At 43.0% G+C, this 19,439-nt stretch overlaps 2 protein-coding genes across 4 annotated transcripts in view; both read left to right on the top strand.

The window, feature by feature from the left end:
- The first annotated feature begins 87 nt into the window (after positions 1 to 87).
- Positions 88 to 19,439, top strand: part of LOC115312082 (gastrula zinc finger protein XlCGF7.1-like) — a 31,636-nt gene continuing 12,284 nt past the window's right edge. The window contains exons 1-3 of one of the 3 annotated variants that reach the window (XM_042294662.1): positions 88 to 443; positions 3,757 to 3,784; positions 4,507 to 4,677. In XM_042294662.1, coding sequence (XP_042150596.1) covers positions 4,599 to 4,677 — 79 coding nt within the window. In that variant the 5' untranslated portion in view covers positions 88 to 443; positions 3,757 to 3,784; positions 4,507 to 4,598. Of the gene's footprint in view, positions 444 to 3,756; positions 4,678 to 19,439 lie in introns of all 3 variants that reach the window. The other 2 variants (XM_042294661.1, XM_040220516.3) reach the window with 2 other exon arrangements.
- LOC120836173 (gastrula zinc finger protein XlCGF49.1-like) overlaps positions 13,495 to 19,439 on the top strand; it is a 33,019-nt gene continuing 27,074 nt past the window's right edge. The window contains exons 1-2 of the mRNA XM_042294664.1: positions 13,495 to 13,583; positions 17,100 to 17,159. The gene's annotated coding sequence lies outside the window, so the exon portion shown is untranslated. The remainder of the gene's footprint in view (positions 13,584 to 17,099; positions 17,160 to 19,439) is intronic.

Genomic DNA, 19,439 nt, shown 5'->3' with positions numbered 1-19,439 from the left:
AAACAGTGTGCACTATCTGCGTGTTCGCCTTATTGTTTGCTCAAGTAAAGGCAGGTGTACTCATTTCTTACTGCCATGCTTACAACCGGAAATGCTTAAATCGCTGGCGACTTCTTATGACTGGCAGCGCAGCGGCCGGCCATCAGCAGTCACAAGATGGTTCACAAGCCCCTCCGGTCGTAAGCAGTCACAAGTGTGTGAACTGCCAAAATTTGTTCCTTTATGACAGTACTTTCATCTTGTGCCTACCAAAACTCTCTGCAGACATGCTCCTAGCGAACACATATGTGTGCTTCGAACAGGTCCGCAGACTGTTTTGGTAGACACAAGAAACGCGCCTCAGACGGTGTTTGCAGTTTGTCTTTTGCTTGCTGTACGAGCAGTGTGACTGGGACTTTGCGGAGCGAGTCAAGAAAACTACTGCAGATGATTGGTCTGCTAACGTAAGTGAACAATATAATTTGTATGCTTCGAAGCGTCATTCGCAGACAAAAAGAAAACAAGAAAATGCTTTCACGTCTTCCGTTAACGGACCGGAATATAGGCAGCCGTCTGCTAAAAGCCGAGTGCCGCGACAAAGTTATACGGGACGCAAGCTGAAACTATAATGGTCTGCTTTACTTCCGGTTTCATGCTATCTACTCCCGTATATAGCTGAAATTCTCCTACGTATGTAGTACTCGGGACAAATACTTTAAATACCTGGAGGCCCCTGTCACCATCCGTGTTAGTAAGAGGCTCTCACCAAAAGGACTTGCAAACAGACTAAAGATTATCATTGGTCGATAACTCTCGCAGACCAAAACGCTGGGACGTCGTGACCAATCAGTAACCGAGAATACTATCGCTCTCACCAGGAACCAAACACCGACCCCTAAAGTTGGTTTTGAAAAACTGGCGAAACAGGGCTGAACAAAATCGGTAAAAAGAGCCAGGCACGTAGCCGGGGGGGGGGGGGGGGGGGGCCATGGGGCCCGGGTTTTGCCCGAAATCTTCCATTTTGCTGGGACCTCCTCTCCCCCGTCCCCCTCATAAAGCATTTTGTCATGAAAGCCTCCCGTGTGCCTTCCAGTCTGGCAACGCCGGTGCTGTAGTCTCGTTTTTGTTCCTTGCGATACGTGTTTCTGCGATTCCTGCTGATCTCAACTGTTTGCCCCCTTTTCCTTTTGCCCAACCGATCCACCGGGGAGGAGGAGCTAAGCTTCTCGTCACCATTGAATTGCTGGCCACCGGGGATGTGTAGAAACCTCGATGGCTGTCGGCATACTCTCGGCACACTGCGAACAAAAAAACAGTACAATGTCCCAGCTGTTCACCCGGAACGAAGACTTTATCGAGGATAACCCCCACTCTTCGCAAAGTAAACGCCGCCCACGAGTTGGCGTGCATAGTGAAACAAATTAAACGTGTTAGTATAAATATATACCAACACTCGTTTGCAAAACACTATTTTACTCACCATAAAAACACTTGCAAGGATTATGTACCGTCATATGTCTTGGATCCTGGACTGCTGAAGAGCGATGCATTCGCGGAATGCTGCCGTCGATTAGTTTAGTAGTCCCTCTGAACTACTGCTTTGCTTGACGTGCTAATAGGTTGATGGTGCGTCATTAATATAACAGCCGGATCGAAATGAATGTTCAGCAGAACCAAGAACTATTAGCCCTCATTAAGCGACGTCGCGGCCATTTTGATTGTAGGTACTGCTCCTCCCTCGGCATTCCTGCTCTCCCAGTCCCAGGCTCTCCTAGAATTCCCTCTCCTAGGGACAATAGTTAACTTCAACCCACGGTTCGCGTTCGAGAAAACGGGCCCTGGTAGTGCGGTCACATAGCTCGGAGGGCTTTTGAATTTCATGCTCACTCGCAATGCAATATGACCAGTGCTCATAAAAGTGGTTGCCTGCAGTATTGGCTACAAATAAAAGCTTCTCCCGCAGCGCAAACCCGTTATGTTGGGAAGCGAGTGAGCGGGACAGTTAAACTCGCCAACAGGTCCAGGTTAGCAGTCAAGAGCCCGCTTTTATGCTTTCGACTACATCTCAAATATGTTTCTCGAAATGTGAGAGTGGCGCAATAATAATGATACAGCGTAAAGTAAGCGAGCGTTCACCTTTGCTTTTTAGCGTCGTTTCCTTTAACGTTCATGTGCGAAACGAAGTTGTCACGTCGCCTGGCTCTTCTGCACTTTGCATCAGCCTTCAATCGGTTGTAAAAGGCCTACTTGAGCGAGAAAAACAAAACAAAAAATCAAGCGCAAAACAGTGTATCTGAGCGATGTTGACCGGACCTCCCCGTTGCTCTGCACGAGCGAAGCTACGATGCTACCCAACATCGAGCTCCCAAAAAATCGGATAAAATAATAGATGCTTGCAGATGTTACATACAAATATCATGAGCCCTTCATGCCATCGTAGAAAGTGTCATATATTAATGAAATGTTTAGGAGCCCTGTAAGAACACACAACGCTAACGCCGTAGGTGCTTTTTTTGGGGAGCATGAATAGCACAGGAAAGCGCTACGGCTTTTCAAACGTTATCTATAATACCCTTAAAAAGAAAAACAATACAATCAGAATGTTTGCATTGGCTGTTTTTAATTTTATTTTCTCGTTGAATACGTTGCGGAACAGAGCAGTCATGCGGTTGCTGCACGCCACTTTCACACGCTACAGACGGCCACAGCGCTCTGCCAGTCGCCTCAAAAATGGCGTCGGAAGGAAGGTTGGCGCCACGTCTGACAGATGGCGGCCGGATCTGAACAAGGTCTATTGCTCACGAGCTACACGCGCTTGGAGGCCGAAAGATCCTTTTATGACGTAACGGCTGGTCGGGGTTTTTTCGTGTTTAAATCTTTGGGGAAAACGAACGAAATATTCAGATTTACGGGATAAAACTGCACTGGGGTCAACCTCTATCTCATTTTTTGGAAGAAATGTTTCAGCTTCTCTAATGAAGACGATCAAGAGAAAGCCACTCAAGCTTGTCTTGAGTTGGAAGAAATAAAAATAAAAAAAACGCGTTGCAATAGGGACTGTAAACTTTATACTGGTGATAATGGTGATCAATTTATACTGGAGATCACTTAACCAAATTATAATGTTTTATAATCAACTTCTGGATGATCTAAAGAGCTCTTTACCAATGAACGTGAACTAAGTATCTCAGCTAAAACTCATTCTCTCTAAGTGGGCCCCACTGATGTTAGTGCTTGGCAAAATGCGAGGCTGATTGATTGATCTACACTGCACATAATTTCATAAATGACGGCATTAGTCGCGTGGATGCGGCACAGACGGAACCGGCAAACATTTTCCTCCTCGCTAGTGGTTTGACGCTGCATATATAATGAAACATCTCTCGTGGAAATAGAAATGGTCAGTGTTATTTGGCCAAAACATTCACACTTGGAAATTGTATGGTCACATAGGACTAATTACTTTTCCCGCGTCCTTCAGATTGAAATTTCTCGCAGGTACCCCCTACTGACAAATGGTGTTGTTATCCATGCCGTTTAATCTCGAAAGTGGCCTTCAGTTTTTTACTTGATTAAACTGAACTGCTAATGCGCGTTTTCTCATTTGTTGCCTTCTTTTTTCTCGTCTCCGCGTCGTAATTCGTAATCATTTACTTACTGCACTGGTACCCTTCAGTTTTAGTTTCGCTCATCCAATGTGACGATACTTGAGGGCATGTAAAGTAACTTTGTGTTGGGGACTGTTTATTAATACTCATTCTTCTAAACTTTTTGCAGGCCGAGCTAACCGGAAACGCTCTTAAATGTGAGCAACCCTTCGTTGCCTAGGAAGGAGGGCCAGCCACCAGCCAGGTCAACTTTTACAGTGCAAGACCTTTGGGCTACATTTTTTCCCAGATGAATGGGTCAAACAAGTCGGATCAAATAAGGAATGGCCACAGCTCAGCCAACTACATGCAACATTTTTATTCCCTTCCCTACCTTTGTTTGCCGACACACCGTGCGCGTTTTGTTCACATGTAATTTCCAAAACCTATGGCGGTGATGTGCCGTACAGTTGTTGGTTCTGTGGCATGCCTGCCTTTTTTTCAGCACTACAGAGCGGGAGTGACGTAACTAAACCTCACTCTTTGATCGTATTTAGTTGTGTCTGTCGATTTGTGTGGGACTGTATTGATGTAATACTTTACCGCATGTTCGAGGTGAAGTGAAACTTTTGAAGTATGTATTTAATAGAGAAGGATTGCCTTTATGGATGATTCACGTGCAATTTTTACAATTAATTTTTTCGGGATTTTCAGTATTCAGTTTGATGCCCGTGTTTTTTCGTGATATGATTATTTTACGCTTTGAATTACACTGCAATACGAATGTAAACCCCTGAATTTCTCTACTTCATCAGCATGATGTGTATATGTTTGCTTGTTCTTTAAGTTCGTTCTGATTGGGCTTCTGTATTGGTGTAGTATAAAAAAATGATACTAAAGAAAATTTGGTCTTCAGTCCTAACAGAACTTGCCCACGCAGCATTCGACTCCGAAGGCCAGAGAACGGACTGCGAGGACAAGGGGGTGGAGCCCTCCTTCCAAGGAGCCGAATTGCAGAGGCAACCATGGAAGATGGACCAGGAGGGGAGGACAGACGGCAGTGCGACTTCTGATCCCAATCTTATGGTGCCCACAGAACTAACAACACCAGGTATGAGAAGACGCACACGGGACACTACTCATCCAGCCTCGCACCTCCTTAGCACACCCTCACAGATTCATGAACGGTCCCCACACGGATAGAAAACCTTTTTGTAGGCTCGGCTTTCCAGAAAATGGAAAACGTGAGGAGTCTGATGTGGTACACAAAGTTTTCCCCACGTGGAAACTTCATATAGTTTTATTTAGCGGCCTGCACCAAACCGAAAAAAAAAATATCGCAACAAAATTTAATGTTTTCTTTTTGTTTTTGTTTCTTATGAAAGGGGGGGTGTTACATTCCAAAGTCCAAGAACTACAACTCAAGTGAAAGTAAACAAACGAGCTGGGCTCAACTGAAGGAACATTCAGTCCGAGCACTCAAAGTTGCAATTGATACATATTATTTAATATCGGAGAAATGTATCATGCTGAGTTGCTTATTTATTACAAAATTGTCTTTTTTCCTTTAGTTGTGGTTGATTGAGTAGCTCTCACAAATGCTATAAATTATTTTCGACACATGAAATAGCCTGAAAACGTTTTGCTGCTTCAAATGATTGAAGCTTTTTCACAACATTAATTTGTGTTGCCGAAGTCGCTTTAGACTGGCAAATGTCCATATCAATGTCGATATAGAACCGCGTTTTTCCCTGTTTCAAATCGCTCGTAAAATATTTGCTGTGTACCTTAGCAATTTTTCAAGTTTCTAAGGTACACAACGATCATTCTACGAGCCTATTGAATGCTATTTTGTGTAACCTAATAATATGTGGGTGTGAACGACCCTTCCAGCGTTACTTAATACACAGTCACAATCATTATGAATGTCAACACGCTATCACCCAGCGCTCCGTACTGGCAGCGGTATGCAGCTGCAGTGTTGTAGGCGTTACCTGAAAAAAGTAAAGAAATATGTTACTCGTTACTTGCGAAATAAAGGAACGCGGTATCGTTATCGACAGAAAGTAGCGCACGTTACTTTTGCGTTACATTTCTTTTATAAATAGGCGGTAACAGCGCTTTTGTTTTATTTTGACGACAGCGTGTTTCGACACTGGGATGACAGGCGCGGGCGTTGGGGTTTTTCTAAGCGGAACTTTTTGCGTCCGTAAAAAACAGGCGAAATTTAGAAAATATGTAGAATGAGTGCAATAATTAATTACTTGAATCACGTACTACATTTCAGCTTAACTCTAGACGCAGCCTACGCTACGAGCCAATCGGACAAATTAATTAGCGTCAAAATCACAAGTCACTTGGCCTTGTTTGTTTATTTCAGCGATGAAAGAATACGTATAGAAACACAGAGAACACCATGATGGTTCCCTTTTCCCTCTCCGATAATTTCCATCAGCTTGTAGCGTCAGCTGCGTCTGGACTTCAGGTAAAACGAAGTATAGAAACTGGCAAAAAATACAGGTGTTCTTTTTTCAATTAAAACTTGAGGAAGAAAACAAGAAGGGATAGACAACTGTTGTCTTCCTCAAGTTTAATTATCCCTACCAACCTGCTCGTTCCGTCCTAACATTTTTCAAGTTTTCGGAAGATGTAACGAGTAACGTAATTCCGTTACCTGTTACTTGAAATAACTAACGTGGGTACATTACCCGTAAATGCCATGGAAAAGTAACGATTACGTTACCACGTTACTAACAAAAGTAAGACGTTATCGGTAACAATGTTACTTGTAACACGTTACCGCCAACACTGCTGCGGCGACCGCGGCGGCTTGACTTCCCTTCTGTATTTGGTTAGCAGAACGTGCAAGCTACCACAGCTGCCGCACCATGGGGCTGCCAGTGTCTAGTCTTTAATGATGGCCTGTGGACATTTACAAGCATTGCGAATGAACCTTTTTAACATCTCAAATCAATGAATACCCACTGTAGGCCGCACGGGCATAATGTAGGTCTACTGAACCATGTTTAGAATTATAAAAAATGCGCCAACCTTTCTTGCTCTGTCATGTCATCCCAACAGACTGCATTGGAGCATGCTATGGCGACAAAGTGGATACCTTTGACCGTGACAGCCGCAGAGCTGACACCTCTCCCCAGACCAACAATTCGGGCCCACACAAGCAGCTGACGCACCGACGACCGAACAAGCACCCGTGCCGCTTCTGTCCTTACTCATGCTCTTCCGCCACGATTGTCGCCGTTCACGAGAGGACTCACACTGGCGAGAGGCCCTTCAGTTGCGACGCCTGCGGAAAAACGTTTGCGAGGAAGTTTCACTTGATATCTCACGTTAAGATTCACACCGGAGAGAAGCCGTTCAAGTGCAACACGTGCAGCAGGGCGTTTACTCAGAAATGCAACTTGGCGGGTCACGAAAGAATTCATAAAGGAGAGAAGCCGTTCAGGTGCAACACTTGCAGCAGGGCGTTTACTCGGAAGTACCAGTTGGCGAATCATGAGAGGACTCACACCGGAGAGAGGCCGTTTAAGTGCGAGACCTGCGGTAGAGCGTTTGCGGCTGATACCAATTTATACAGTCATCAGAAGATACATCGCAAGTGATCGAAACCCTTACGTGCATCATAGTTGTGAAAGGGGTTTAAATGAAATACTCGAGCACCGACGTGTGTTCATTTGGCTTGGCGATAGGCCTGCAGGGGTTCTACTTGCGAGCAGTGTGTGTTTCACATGGTTCAAAATGTTTCAGCCTCTTAATTACAGTATAAACACAGATAAAAAAATGTAAATTTACCTTAGACGAAGCGACCAGAGTTCTTTTTTGTACACGAAAAAAAGAAAATACTTGAAGCCTAATCTTTTTTTGTTAATTTATAGTCATTGATCATGTGATGCATCTGGAAACTCTGGGTTGTCTGTAGGGTCACTAGTGTTCTTTACAGGTCGGCCTACTCATGACCATAAATATACAAACTCATAAAATAACTAAGGTCTTTCGATAGCAGCAATCTTGAATATTGCAAATGTTAAGAAAAGTACAAGAAAAACCGAGTAATGCGGAGGGGTCAACATAATTTTAAGATGTAAAAATAAAACTATATTCGAAACTATTTAACACACCAAGCTGGAAACTAATGCTTTACTCATAGGACTGCAACAGTACATATGTGACCCGGAAGATTTAGAAATGCAGTGTAATTTCCTATCTCATTTCGTGATATTCTTCGTCCTTTTTCTTTTTGATTGGTTTGTATATCTTAATTCTGATGGTATCATTCAATGTGCTTGCTACATGAAATACTTGTATGTATGTTTTCCTTTTGCATGATTTTTTTTTTGCACATTCATGAAGACGGCTCTGATCGTTTAGGATATTTATACTTTGTGCTATTCATTTGGTGTTCATATATACTTTGTTTCACCCTAGGCAAGAGCGCGGACGATGTTATGAGTTAAAGGGCCAATAAAACGGTGCAGAAAGCGCAACGCCATGGCGTGCTCTCTGCGCTTGATAGGACTAGCCGGTGGAGGAGCACGCACAGAGATGGCGAATACGGGCTAGTCCTATAGTCCTAGGAACTGCAGAGAACTCGTCATGGCTTTGTGCCTCTTTCGCTGTTTGATTGGCCTCTGGCTCTTAACATCGGCCGTGCTCGGACCTAAGCTGAAACGAAGTACAGTTTCACTTGAATTCGTGAGGCCTTTAGATATTCGAAATTTCTCTTGTAGTTGACAGATCATATACATGTGTTGTACTAAAGGCATAATTGACTTCATTGTGTATATTCATGTATCTAAAAACTGTATATGCATAATCCATCTAAATAGGTCTCAATCTGCGCTGAGTGTACAGTGGTTGTCACTATTGTCTAATGTGCCAGAGTTGATGGAGGTGGAGTCCTGTTCCCAAACAGAAAAACGGGCAAAATCGCTACTGCAAAAACTACGCACTGCACAAAAAAGAAGCCTGATCTGACCTTACCTTTTGGACAGCATAAAGTTATGTGTGCCAACGAAATTCACGCGACAGTGCGACATGTTCTACCCCGACATGCGATTAAAGGAGTCACCAATCTATCGTATTCAGACATCATGCAACCTCCTTGTCCAGCACGATTTTTTTTTCATGCCTTATTTTACCTTTAACACCTGATGTGTATTTTACGTACTTTGTTACGACTGTTTTATTATGCTGACTGTTCTAATATGACTATTGTGGTTTCCATATGTTTGCATGTTTCATAGGAATCTGACTTCTGTGCACCAATGTCAAAACCATTATGGTGTTTTTGGGCATGCAATAAATGAATATCAATCAATCAATCAATGAATAGTGGTGTGTGTCCTAGGAAAATTGCTAGAGCTCAATATAATGGGATATTTCATAAATTCTGAGTACCTAAATTGTTAAATATTAGTCTTAAAGGGATGGTTTCAAAGATAAAATTGCTCGGCATCATCGAGAACGACTGAATGCACCCATGTTATAATGGCATGAGGCACGCACAGCATTTTACGGCGTTCTGAAAAAATGCCCACTTTGGACACGTATCTGGCTCTCGGTTTCTTATCGGAGAGCATCTCCTCGTGGTCAATCTCGCCTCCCGATTGCCCGCGCAGAGATGCACTTCGATAAGAAGCCGAAAACAAGACAGGCTTCCTAATTGGTTGTTTCTTCAGAAGGCCGTCAAATGCTGGGCGTGCCTCATATCATTGTAGCGTGGGTGTTTTATCGTAGTATTCGGTGATGCTCAGCAAGATTTTATTTGAAATCATGCGTTTAAAATAAATAATTAGCAATTCATTTATTAAATAAAATACTCACCCAATTTTACTGAATGCTAAAAGTTTTTCTTGATGGCAGGTGCAAAGGGCCAAGGCCGGCAGGGTGGTGGAAGCTACGAGCCCGTTGGACCAATCATACGTCGATCTTTCGAAGCATGCCCACGCTCCCAGCCATATCCACGCAGAGGGCGTGGTCAGGCGACAAAAGGGAGGCGGTTGTCTGGTCCGGCAAATATGTAGCTCCTGCCGCACTGTCGGCTTCAAGGGGCTGTGCAACGATATTGGGTATTGGGCTTTTGGCACCTGTGGGACCCAAGCACTGTTGTGCCCGTTACACAAAACATGTAACAAACTAGCGTCACTCGTTAGATCGTCAAAATTTAACGAGTTCTGAGGTTCGTTACCGTCCTAAGAACGTAACAATATATCGTTACGGTTACTTTTAAAAAAGAATGAACGTTACTTTTGCGCCAATTTGAATATTACTCATATTCGACAGTGAAAGGCCGTGGATATGAAATTAGACGACAGTTCAACTTCTATGGAGTCATTTCTTTGTGTGTTATTGGTTTGTAAGATTTGTTGCATATGTTTATTATTTTGAAAACTGGCTTTATTGACTGTGCTCTTTTATTTTCTCTTTTTCGCAAATAATTCATTAATTTTTTGCACGACAATAAGGGCTCAGCAATAAACTTTGGTTGAATAAAACGCTGGTTTGAAAAAAGAAGTAACCACATGTCGCCAAACTTTTTCCCCATTTGAAGGGATACACTCTTGGGAGTATTTATAGGTACTCCCATGAAAATGGTGTGTAATGCATTATATTACAGTATACCCCTTTTTCTTGAGAATGTTGCAAAGGCTCTCCAATTAAACTGTTTTAGAAAGTGGGCAAACCAGCGCACTCTGTTGGGCATGCGCGGAGTGGAGATTGCAAACAGCTTCGCTGATTCTTTCATGAGTTTTTTCTGAAAGCCCTTAAACCCGGTTGTAAGCGCACCTAAAGCAGGGCTATTAAAGGTCTGCCACGAAGCAGTCCGGACATGAAGAAATTGATAAAAAATGAAAAGTTAGTTACAAGGACCATACAACTAGGGTTATCTCACATACAACTAGGGTTAACACTTCCGGCGAATTCTTGATAGTTATTTTTTTTCTCCAGATTTTTCTCCTCGCATTTATTAACGTGTTTTTTTTTTTCTTCTTTTTTTTTTTTACTATTGGCACAATTATTTAGGTCGAAAAGACATAGCTTTGAACTTCCGAACCACTAAGCATGTGACGAGTAGTGCCTTTTGACAACAAGTTTCTAACAATGATTATCTACGCGATCTTTTATGCAGTGAAGAGCGACAGTAGCTATACATATGCATAAATAATTTCAGATTAAAATAAGCTCGAGCACGCCCTCTTTCCCCATATTGTTTTCCTTACAGAAAGGGAAGAAGGGGGGCTGAAGCCCCCCCCCCGTTTTTCCTCTTCCGACGCCACTCTTATGGTCGAACGCTCCTCGACCTCGAGTTGTGTCGGCTTCTGTGCTTTTTGCGAGGCGATTCCTCCGTCCCAGGAAATAAACCTCCAGGACAATTACAAACTTAACTTACTATATGCCAGCATCACTCGGGCGGCGTTCGATCGGATTACTACCAGCATTCAAGGGGTGGGGAGGTAGTTTGCCAGGTCGCTTCAAGGTTTTTTTGAGCCTCAACCTCATGCCCACCCTTGGTTGTTTCAAACTGGATGAGTATCGTAACACAGTGTTCGTGTGATCACTACTGCGTGATGCAGGTTAAAGACCCCCCTCTCCCCCCGGGCTGGCGGTCACAATTACTGATCTACGGCCACACATCACTCAGCAGTGGCAAATATTCCAGCACATCTGGGACACTTGTCGTCTTACTTAATTGCCTCACCAACTTCGCAGAGTCTAGATGTCGCACCCTAACTTTTCTCAACTTGATTTCGTGAAAACCAGGGAGGTTTGAAAACATTATTTGAAATTGAAACTGTGGATGAACTTGAAATTCAAACTTTGAAAACTTGGACTTGAAAGGAATTCATGAAGAGAATCAAAACCTTCGAACTTTATGCAGAAAGAAATTGAAATCTTCAAATTTTATTTTCAAGGAGTTTTGGAATCTTCGAATTTTTGGAACTTCAGATCATAAGAAAATCAAATTTTTCGAATATCTCGAATTTAAAGTTTGGAAAGTTCTAAATATTTGAATTTTTCGAACCTCAAGTCACAAAATATTCAAAATATTCGAACCCGAAATTTTAGAAACTGAAAGCTTCGAACTTTTAGAATTCGAAACTCCACTGTGATCGAAAGTTGCGAATTTTTTTAAATTCGAACCTCGGTCGGTATGCAAATATAGAAATTTTTTGAAATCGAACCTTAGTTCGCTTTACAAACTTCGAAACCTTTCGAAATCGAACCTAGGGTGGTTCGCGACATCCCTAGCCGGGACAAACCCTTCCTTTAAATACGTCAAGTCTCCTTGAGCTTCGAGACACACAAACAAAAAAAAAGCCAGTCTTTGGCGGTAATTCCGCATTTACTGGGTCTCAGCTGCGACGTGTCTGTCCGCTCCCTGCGCCTCGTAGGAGAATTGTTGCAGTTGGGGGGGGCTCGTAAACATTTTAGGGGGTTTTGGGCCATCTAAACTACTCCCCACTTCCCCCCTCCGCCCCCCCCCCCCCCCCCCCTTGTCCTGCCTACGCCACATGCTTCACCCTCTTTGCAAATATCTGCTGACCTTCCAGCATCTTACCCATTTTTGTGCAGGAAAGTTTGTTACAAACAAACCTACCACTAAAATTCGAAAGTTATGCTGCGTGATCTTTGGGTTACCCGCGGTGCCTTTTCATGACTGGTAATGCTCAATGACAATAACAGCATGATGACCTTATAACAGATTGAAGATAAGGTGGCATCTCCCTTAGCAGACGCAAGTGTTGCCACCACTCTGTGAGGGCCGCCCAGCAACATTCAGGGATTCTACGCTGGAGCCACCGCTGCCTCTTCAACCTTCCCAGTTAAAAATGCCCATTGACTCTAATGGACCTTTTGTAGAAACATCGGTTCGAGAGTAGATGGTTCCAGTACCCTCTCTCTCTTCCTTCTGGCCGAGCAGAGAGGGAAGATGGTTTCGTTGTGTCGACTTCGGGGCGGAAGATTACCCACGATGGGGACAAAGGCGAGTTTGGGGGAGCCATATCTAGGTCACAGCTCCTCAATGGGTGAACGGGATGTAGCTGACGCTTTGGGTGTGGAACGGGTGCGAGAGGCCTTGCGCGCGCGTTGTTTTCTCGCCACTTAGCCTCGAACCCAGTCGCGTGTCTAGGTGGCAGCACATATTCGCCAAGAGGTCCATTGGAATTTCAATTGGTACCAATTGGTATCAGTGGGATCCAATTGGTATATAGACAACCAATTGGCCATTCCAATTGGAATGCATTTTCCCAAGTGGTCACACCAATTGGAAATATATATACCAGTTGGTCTTAATCAACCAATTGGCCATTCCAATTGGAACACATTTTGCCAATTGGTCACTCCAATTGGAAATATATATTCCAGTTGGTATTAATCAACCAATTGGCCATTCCAGTTGGAATGCATTTTTCCATTCTGTCACTCCATTTGAAAATATATATTCCAATTGGTATAAAACAACCCATTAACCATTCCAATCATAGAGTTTATGATTCCAATTGGAAATTAATTTTCCAATTGGTATTAAGCAACCAATTGGGGCAGTTATTCCAATTTGATTCTTTAGACTCTAAAAAGAAACCCCCCCAAAAAAAACATAAAAGATATTTTCAAAAATTCGTTTTTAAAAACAAAAAAACTTTCGTTTTTTTTTTTTTTTCTGTGACTCTTATATATATATATATACTATCTCTACTATCTATTATTATTCTGATGGCTTTTCGTTTTAGCAGTTCTTTTTTACTTTTACTAATAGTTTCGATTTCAAAGTTGGAGCGCCCCATCGCTAGTGACACCAATAGTAGCTTGTTTTTTCTGGGAGCATGTGTGTGTGTGTGTGGGAATGCGAGTAGGGGTATGTGAAAATTTGACATTTTCATCAAGTTTACCAACATTTGACGTTTTTTTGTTTTAATCAATGTGTCCAAAAAAAGCCTGGGGGAGCCGCAACATGCTGGGGTTAGCCAGCAACTCCGTCCCGCGGCAGCTGCGGTGAGCGCGATTTTTCTCTTTGTCCTTCGGACTCCTGAAGCAAGTTCTGAATATTTTCACGTGGTCAACCTTGTTTGCTAAAGTGTTCTTATTGCCAACTTCGCTTGTTTTACCTGCTTTTATGGTTGGAACTGTTGCCGCACGTCCGCGTTAGGGAAAAAGTTTGCCATGCGGTGCACACATCGCATTGTAAAACGCTTTCCATTGTAGCAAACAGTTTCTAGTGTAACTATTTCCTCATTCAGTGTTTGAGCCTTCAATATATTTGCTGTTTTCTTTAGGTTGCTCTTAACACCCTTTTTATTGCCACGTGTTGCTTGCAATATTTGTGAATTATTAAATGCTTCTATTGTGCAGAATGCAGCTAGCATGCTATCATAAATATTCATTTGAATGTGGACAGCTGTAAGAATAAAGCTAGCTCTGCTCTCTTTGCAATCAAAGGCATGTGTAGCCTCACACATGCAATTAATGACAATTGTATCCTTTCCGAGATCCAGTGTGCACAGAACGAATAGTTCTTTGCAGTCAAAATTGTTGAAACAAATGGTTGCACTGCAAAGCCTTGGCTCCAAGGCAAAGCGCCGGCCTACGGATGCCCAGGCGGCGGGTTCGAATCCCGGCCGAGGTACCCGCAATTTGATGGATGCTTATTGCAGATAAGGGTCCGTGTGACCATGCTTTCGGTTACATGCCAAAAGATACTAAGGTGGTCCCATTAATCCTCAAACCTCCACTGGGGCATGCCAGACGCCCGTCATTGGTTGGCATGTAAAACCCCCAAATTTGTCTGACTGCAAAGCTTTGGATCCCCTCTCAGCTGATAACAACATAGTAAATTTCTCTCACTAGGTATGTAAAAAGGGACTAATTTTGATGTAGAAGCTCAAGATGGCAGAAAGCTATTGAATTGAACGGACAACACACAACTCTCTGCTGCCAGGTGTGTTAGACTTGTGAGCCATTTATCCTTCCAAAATTTTCGACAAGCCTTGGATCACTATCATAATTCAGAAGCCCATACTAACTTATTATCCTTATTATCTAGCTTTAATTGATTTCTATGCCTTCATGTTTTACCCACGTCATGATACCGACTGGCATTTCTGCTAATGTACTCGTTCATTTCAGAATTTCAAGCAAGAAGAATGCAGCTCTGATGTTAATAGATTAAAATCCAGTTTGTGACTATTTACAGTGTCCGCAGACCATCCAGAGAACAAGTGTTGTCCAAGAGCATATCTGCATAATAACTGCGGGGGGGGACGCTAAACAAATGCTCAAGGACGTCATAGCGTCTTTCAGGAATCGTCCTACTCTTGGTAAAAGGAAAAAGAAAAATCCTTTTTGGTCTGAACTAGGTTTTAGTGTTTCCTTTTCTATTGTAATAAATGTGCTCCTTTTAATTTTGCTTGTTTCTCATCTTGCAAAGGTGTTTGGCACCATTTAGCCTGACTGCAAAGAACTCATTAAAAAAAAAAAAATAGAAAAGGTGTGCTTCTAAAATAATGTATTATTTCAGAACAGGCTTCAAATGTTTTGTATATAGTAAAACCCTATTTGTTAGGAACATATCCAACTGGCATATCTAGACGTACTTATGTGAGACATGCTCAATTTGAAATTTCATTTAGGAGTCCTTACTTTGACTGTGTAAGTTGCTAATGCATCAGAAAACCAATTTCTCTTGCTAGCTATCTTTCTAATTGGTTATAGTTTGAATTAGAAATGTGTGAACTGGCGGTTTTCTAAAGGGAATTTCAGACCAATTGGAGAAATACCTATTAGTGTGGTTCCGATTGGAACCATTCTAATCAGAACCACGGCAATTGGTATTTTTCCAATTGGGCGTTCCAAAACACAGTCGGTTATGATTCCAATTGGAAAAAAAACCAATTGAGATATTTCCAATTGGGTGTTCTAAAACACAGTTGGTCATGGTGCCAACTGGAAAAAAACCAATTGGTAATATTGAACCAATTGGCATTTTTTGCAACGGGGCGTTCCAAAACACAACCGATTTTGGCAATTGGTACCAATTGGAAAATCCAATTGGACCCAATGGGTATTTTTAACTGGGTTATCTTGTTCAGGACTGGAGTTATCAACCGGTAGAAGTAGATACCTAAGGTTGTTCCTCAGCTAGAAAACTCAACAATTTATTAATCTAATACGTGATGTGTCTCTTTAACAGTCGGTCAAGGCAGTACAGAATGACAAAGGAAAGAAGATTGACACAGCAGACATTGAAATCTAAACAACTTCTAAGAAGAAGAGAGAGCTGGGACGACTGACACCCGAATATGCAAATGCAGCTGTACTGCGGTCACCCTCGTTAATCTGAGACCTAATGGGACGCATCTTCATACGCCTCAGCCCCAAACCAAGTTTTAATACTCATTGTGTTTTCGGAATACAGAGTGTTTAATTCACGAGAACAGAATTTCAATCACAGCATAATATAGCAGGGGTTGAAGTGGACGATAAATCTGATGTACTGATTCGCTAGGTTGGCTCTGAATATTAACCGGTTGGGGTGATCAGTGCATACTCATCTCATTCAAATGTAAATCTTAATTGTGCTCTTTCATTCCTCAATTGCGATGCCTGTTTTTTTTTTTAATTTCGCACCCAGTTTCAGTTTGCTGAATATACGTAGTTAAGGGTACAAACAAGTATTGTCGCTTTCCGTTCCTTCCTGTTTATTAACCGTCGTCTTTCTAAACATTGCAGATCAAGCTCTGCAGGAATTTGGACGCAGATGTGAATGACACTTCACCGCTTTGGAAAGGTGGCCTGTCACCAGCCGAGTCCCCTTTCGGTGGTGCAACACCTTTGTGCTACATTTTGTCTTTACACAAATGCGACAGAGTCAGATCAAATGAGACGGCTGCAGTTGAACCTGCTGCACGCAAACTTTCCATTGCCAGTCTTACCTTACTTTGCCGACCAACCGCCCTCAACCCCCCCCCCCCCCCCCTTTTCAAAGCCTGGCAAAGGCTTTCAACAATTTATTTATTTGAACTGTATAATCCCTCTAAGTATGCCTTAATGCAGACAAACTAAATAGTGTGTCTTACTTTTGGTTTATTATGTAGAATCTCTGAAGGATGGTGTCTTATTTCTAAAACGGTGAAACAGAGTGCACTATTTGCGTGTTTGCCTTATTGTTTGCTCAAGTAAAGGCAGGTGTACTCATTTCTTGCTGCCATGCTTACAACCGAAGATGCTTAAAACACCGGCGACTACTTATGACTGGCAGTGCAGCGGCCGGCCATCAGCAGTCACAAGATGGTTCACCAACCCCTCCGGTCGTAAGCAGTCACGAGTGTGAACTGCCAAAATTGGTTCCTTTATGACAGCACTTTCATCTTCTGCCTACCAAAACTCTCTGCAGACAAGCTCCTAACGAACACATATGTGTGCTTCGAACAGGTCCGCAGACTGTTTTGGTAGACACGAGAAACGCGCCTCAGACGGTGTTTGAAGGTTGTCTTTTGCTTGCTGTACGAGCAGTGTGACCGGGACTTTGCGGAGCGAGTCAAGAAAACTACTGCAGATGATTGGCCTGCTAACGTAAGTGAATATAAATTGTATGCTACGAAGCGTCATTCCCAGACAAAAAGAAAATAAGAAAATACTTTCACGTCTTCCGTTAACTGACCGGAATATAGGCAGCCGTCTGCTAAAAGCCGAGTGTTGCGACAAAGTTATACGGGACGCAAGCTGAAACTATAATGGTCTGCTTTACTTCCGGTTTGATGCTATCTACTCCCGTATATAGCTGAAATTCTATGTATGTAGTACTCGGGACAAATACTTTAAATACCTGGAGACCCCTGTCACCATCCATGTCTTTTAGTGAGAAGCTCTCACCAAAAGGACTCGCGAACAGACTAAAGATTATCATTGGTCGATAACTCTCGCAGAGCAAAACGCTGGGATGTCATGTCCAATCAGTAACCAAGAATGCTATTGCTCTCACCAGGAACCAAACACCGACTTCTAAAGTTGGTTTTGAAAAGCTGGCGAAACAGGGCTGAACAAAATCGGTAATAAGAGCCAGGCACGTAGCCAGGGGGGGGGGGGGGGACCATGGGGCCCGGGCCCCGCCCGAAATCTTCCATTTTGCTGGGACCTCCTCTCCCCCCCTCCCCCTCGTACAGCATTTTGTCATGAACGCCCCCCCCCCCCTCCCTCCCCCCGAACCAAAATCCCTGATGTCCCTGATAAGAGCCATGTTTCAGCCTGATCCATGCCCACAGGGTCTGGGAAGACTTTACAGAGGAGGTGGCTAGAAGTTGTTAAAATTGCATAAAGAAAACTACGAAGGAACTAACGAAGGATTTGAAATGTGTCAAGCTATGGCGGTCTTGAAGATAAGACATCTTCAAAGGGAAGCTGAAGCGGTTTTGTTATTGAGGAAACACTTAAATTGTCTTGATTTGCCCTCCAGGAAGCCCAATGTCGAAATTATTTTTCAATTTTATGCACGGAGGCAGCAGAAAATAATTTTCAAAGTACCGCTGAAGCCCCTCCTTCCCGGAGCGTGCCGTCATAAAAGGAGTTTCCGGAATCTCCGCTCTCACGCATCTTCAGTGCCTATCAAAGTTATGCACACGACACTTGCTATTTAAAAAAGAAAAAGACGTAGTGCAAGGAGTGGCAAGTCTGCAATAGACCTTATTCATTATTAGCGTCATCTCTCGGCGGCCACGGGTACCATCAGAGGCTCGGCGCCATCTTTGAGGCTTCACCGTCCCCAACGCCTGACGCATTACGAACCCCTCTCCCCGCGTAACGTTCGGGCATGTTTTTTATTAGTTTTTTTTAGTATATTGGTGGTGTTAGTTGCTCGAAAATAAGTTACGAATATTAAGCGCTAGTTTGTTTTCAGTGGTTTCAATAAGTTCTTGGAAAAATGAGCTTCATTCCAGCACCACAGCAGGCCGACTCAGGCACTTGTTTTAGAATCGTGCGTTAACTTGCCTGACCAGCTGATAAAGCCTCTTTGCACAAGGAAGATTTGTATGATGTATTTAGCAGGGCCGTCAGCCCCTGTAGGATAGTTTGTTTTTATTTGGCATTTGCGGCAGCGGGTCCAAAGAATGCAAGCAGTTCTTCGCCCAGTGCGCCTCAACAGCTGGCGTGTGCAGACCCGAATTGCAGAGTTCTATGATGGGTGCGTTGAACGTTTAATCTTTGATCCCAGTTGTCTTAACCTTAGGAATATTGCAGATATAATTTCATACATACACAAAACACATAAATTTGTATTCAGTTCCTTGGGGAGATCACCGAATAGTAGCTCAAAACAAAATTATAAGGTGTGCGTGTGATACAGCCCGAATTTACGATAGTATTTTTATTGCAAGTAAATAAAAACTACGCTGAAGATTTACACTAGCATACTCACACAAGCGTATGCGAGGCACAAAAGCGTAAAAGGAAATGACCGGAGTGTCGCCGCAGTGCAAGTACGCAAAATACAACAAATTAAAAAAAAATCACCTTTCCACGGCAAGTAAAACATTTTACTTTTACGATCATGATAATATTACTAACATGATATTACAAACAAAAAAATTCAGTACTTGCGCATATATACTCTTCGGCCCCTTTAGAGAAAATGCAGAAATAAACGTCGGCGACATTTTAGTGTGCTCCTCCTGGTTGTGCGGTCACATAGCTCGGAAAGCTTTTGAATTTCATGCTTGGAATACAATATGACCAGTGCTCATAAAAGTGGTTGCCTGCAGCATTGGCTACAAATAAAAGCCTCTCCCGCAGCGCAAACCCGTTCTTTTGGGAAGCGAGTGAGCGGGACAGTTAAACTCGCCAACAGGTCCAGGTTAG

The sequence above is a fragment of the Ixodes scapularis genome, unplaced genomic scaffold (genome assembly GCF_016920785.2).
Source record: "Ixodes scapularis isolate PalLabHiFi unplaced genomic scaffold, ASM1692078v2 PGA_scaffold6__148_contigs__length_123643588, whole genome shotgun sequence".
NCBI classification, from domain to species: domain Eukaryota; kingdom Metazoa; phylum Arthropoda; class Arachnida; order Ixodida; family Ixodidae; genus Ixodes; species Ixodes scapularis.
The sequence above is the reverse complement of the archived record's forward strand: the minus strand, read 5'-3'. Positions and strand labels throughout refer to the sequence as shown.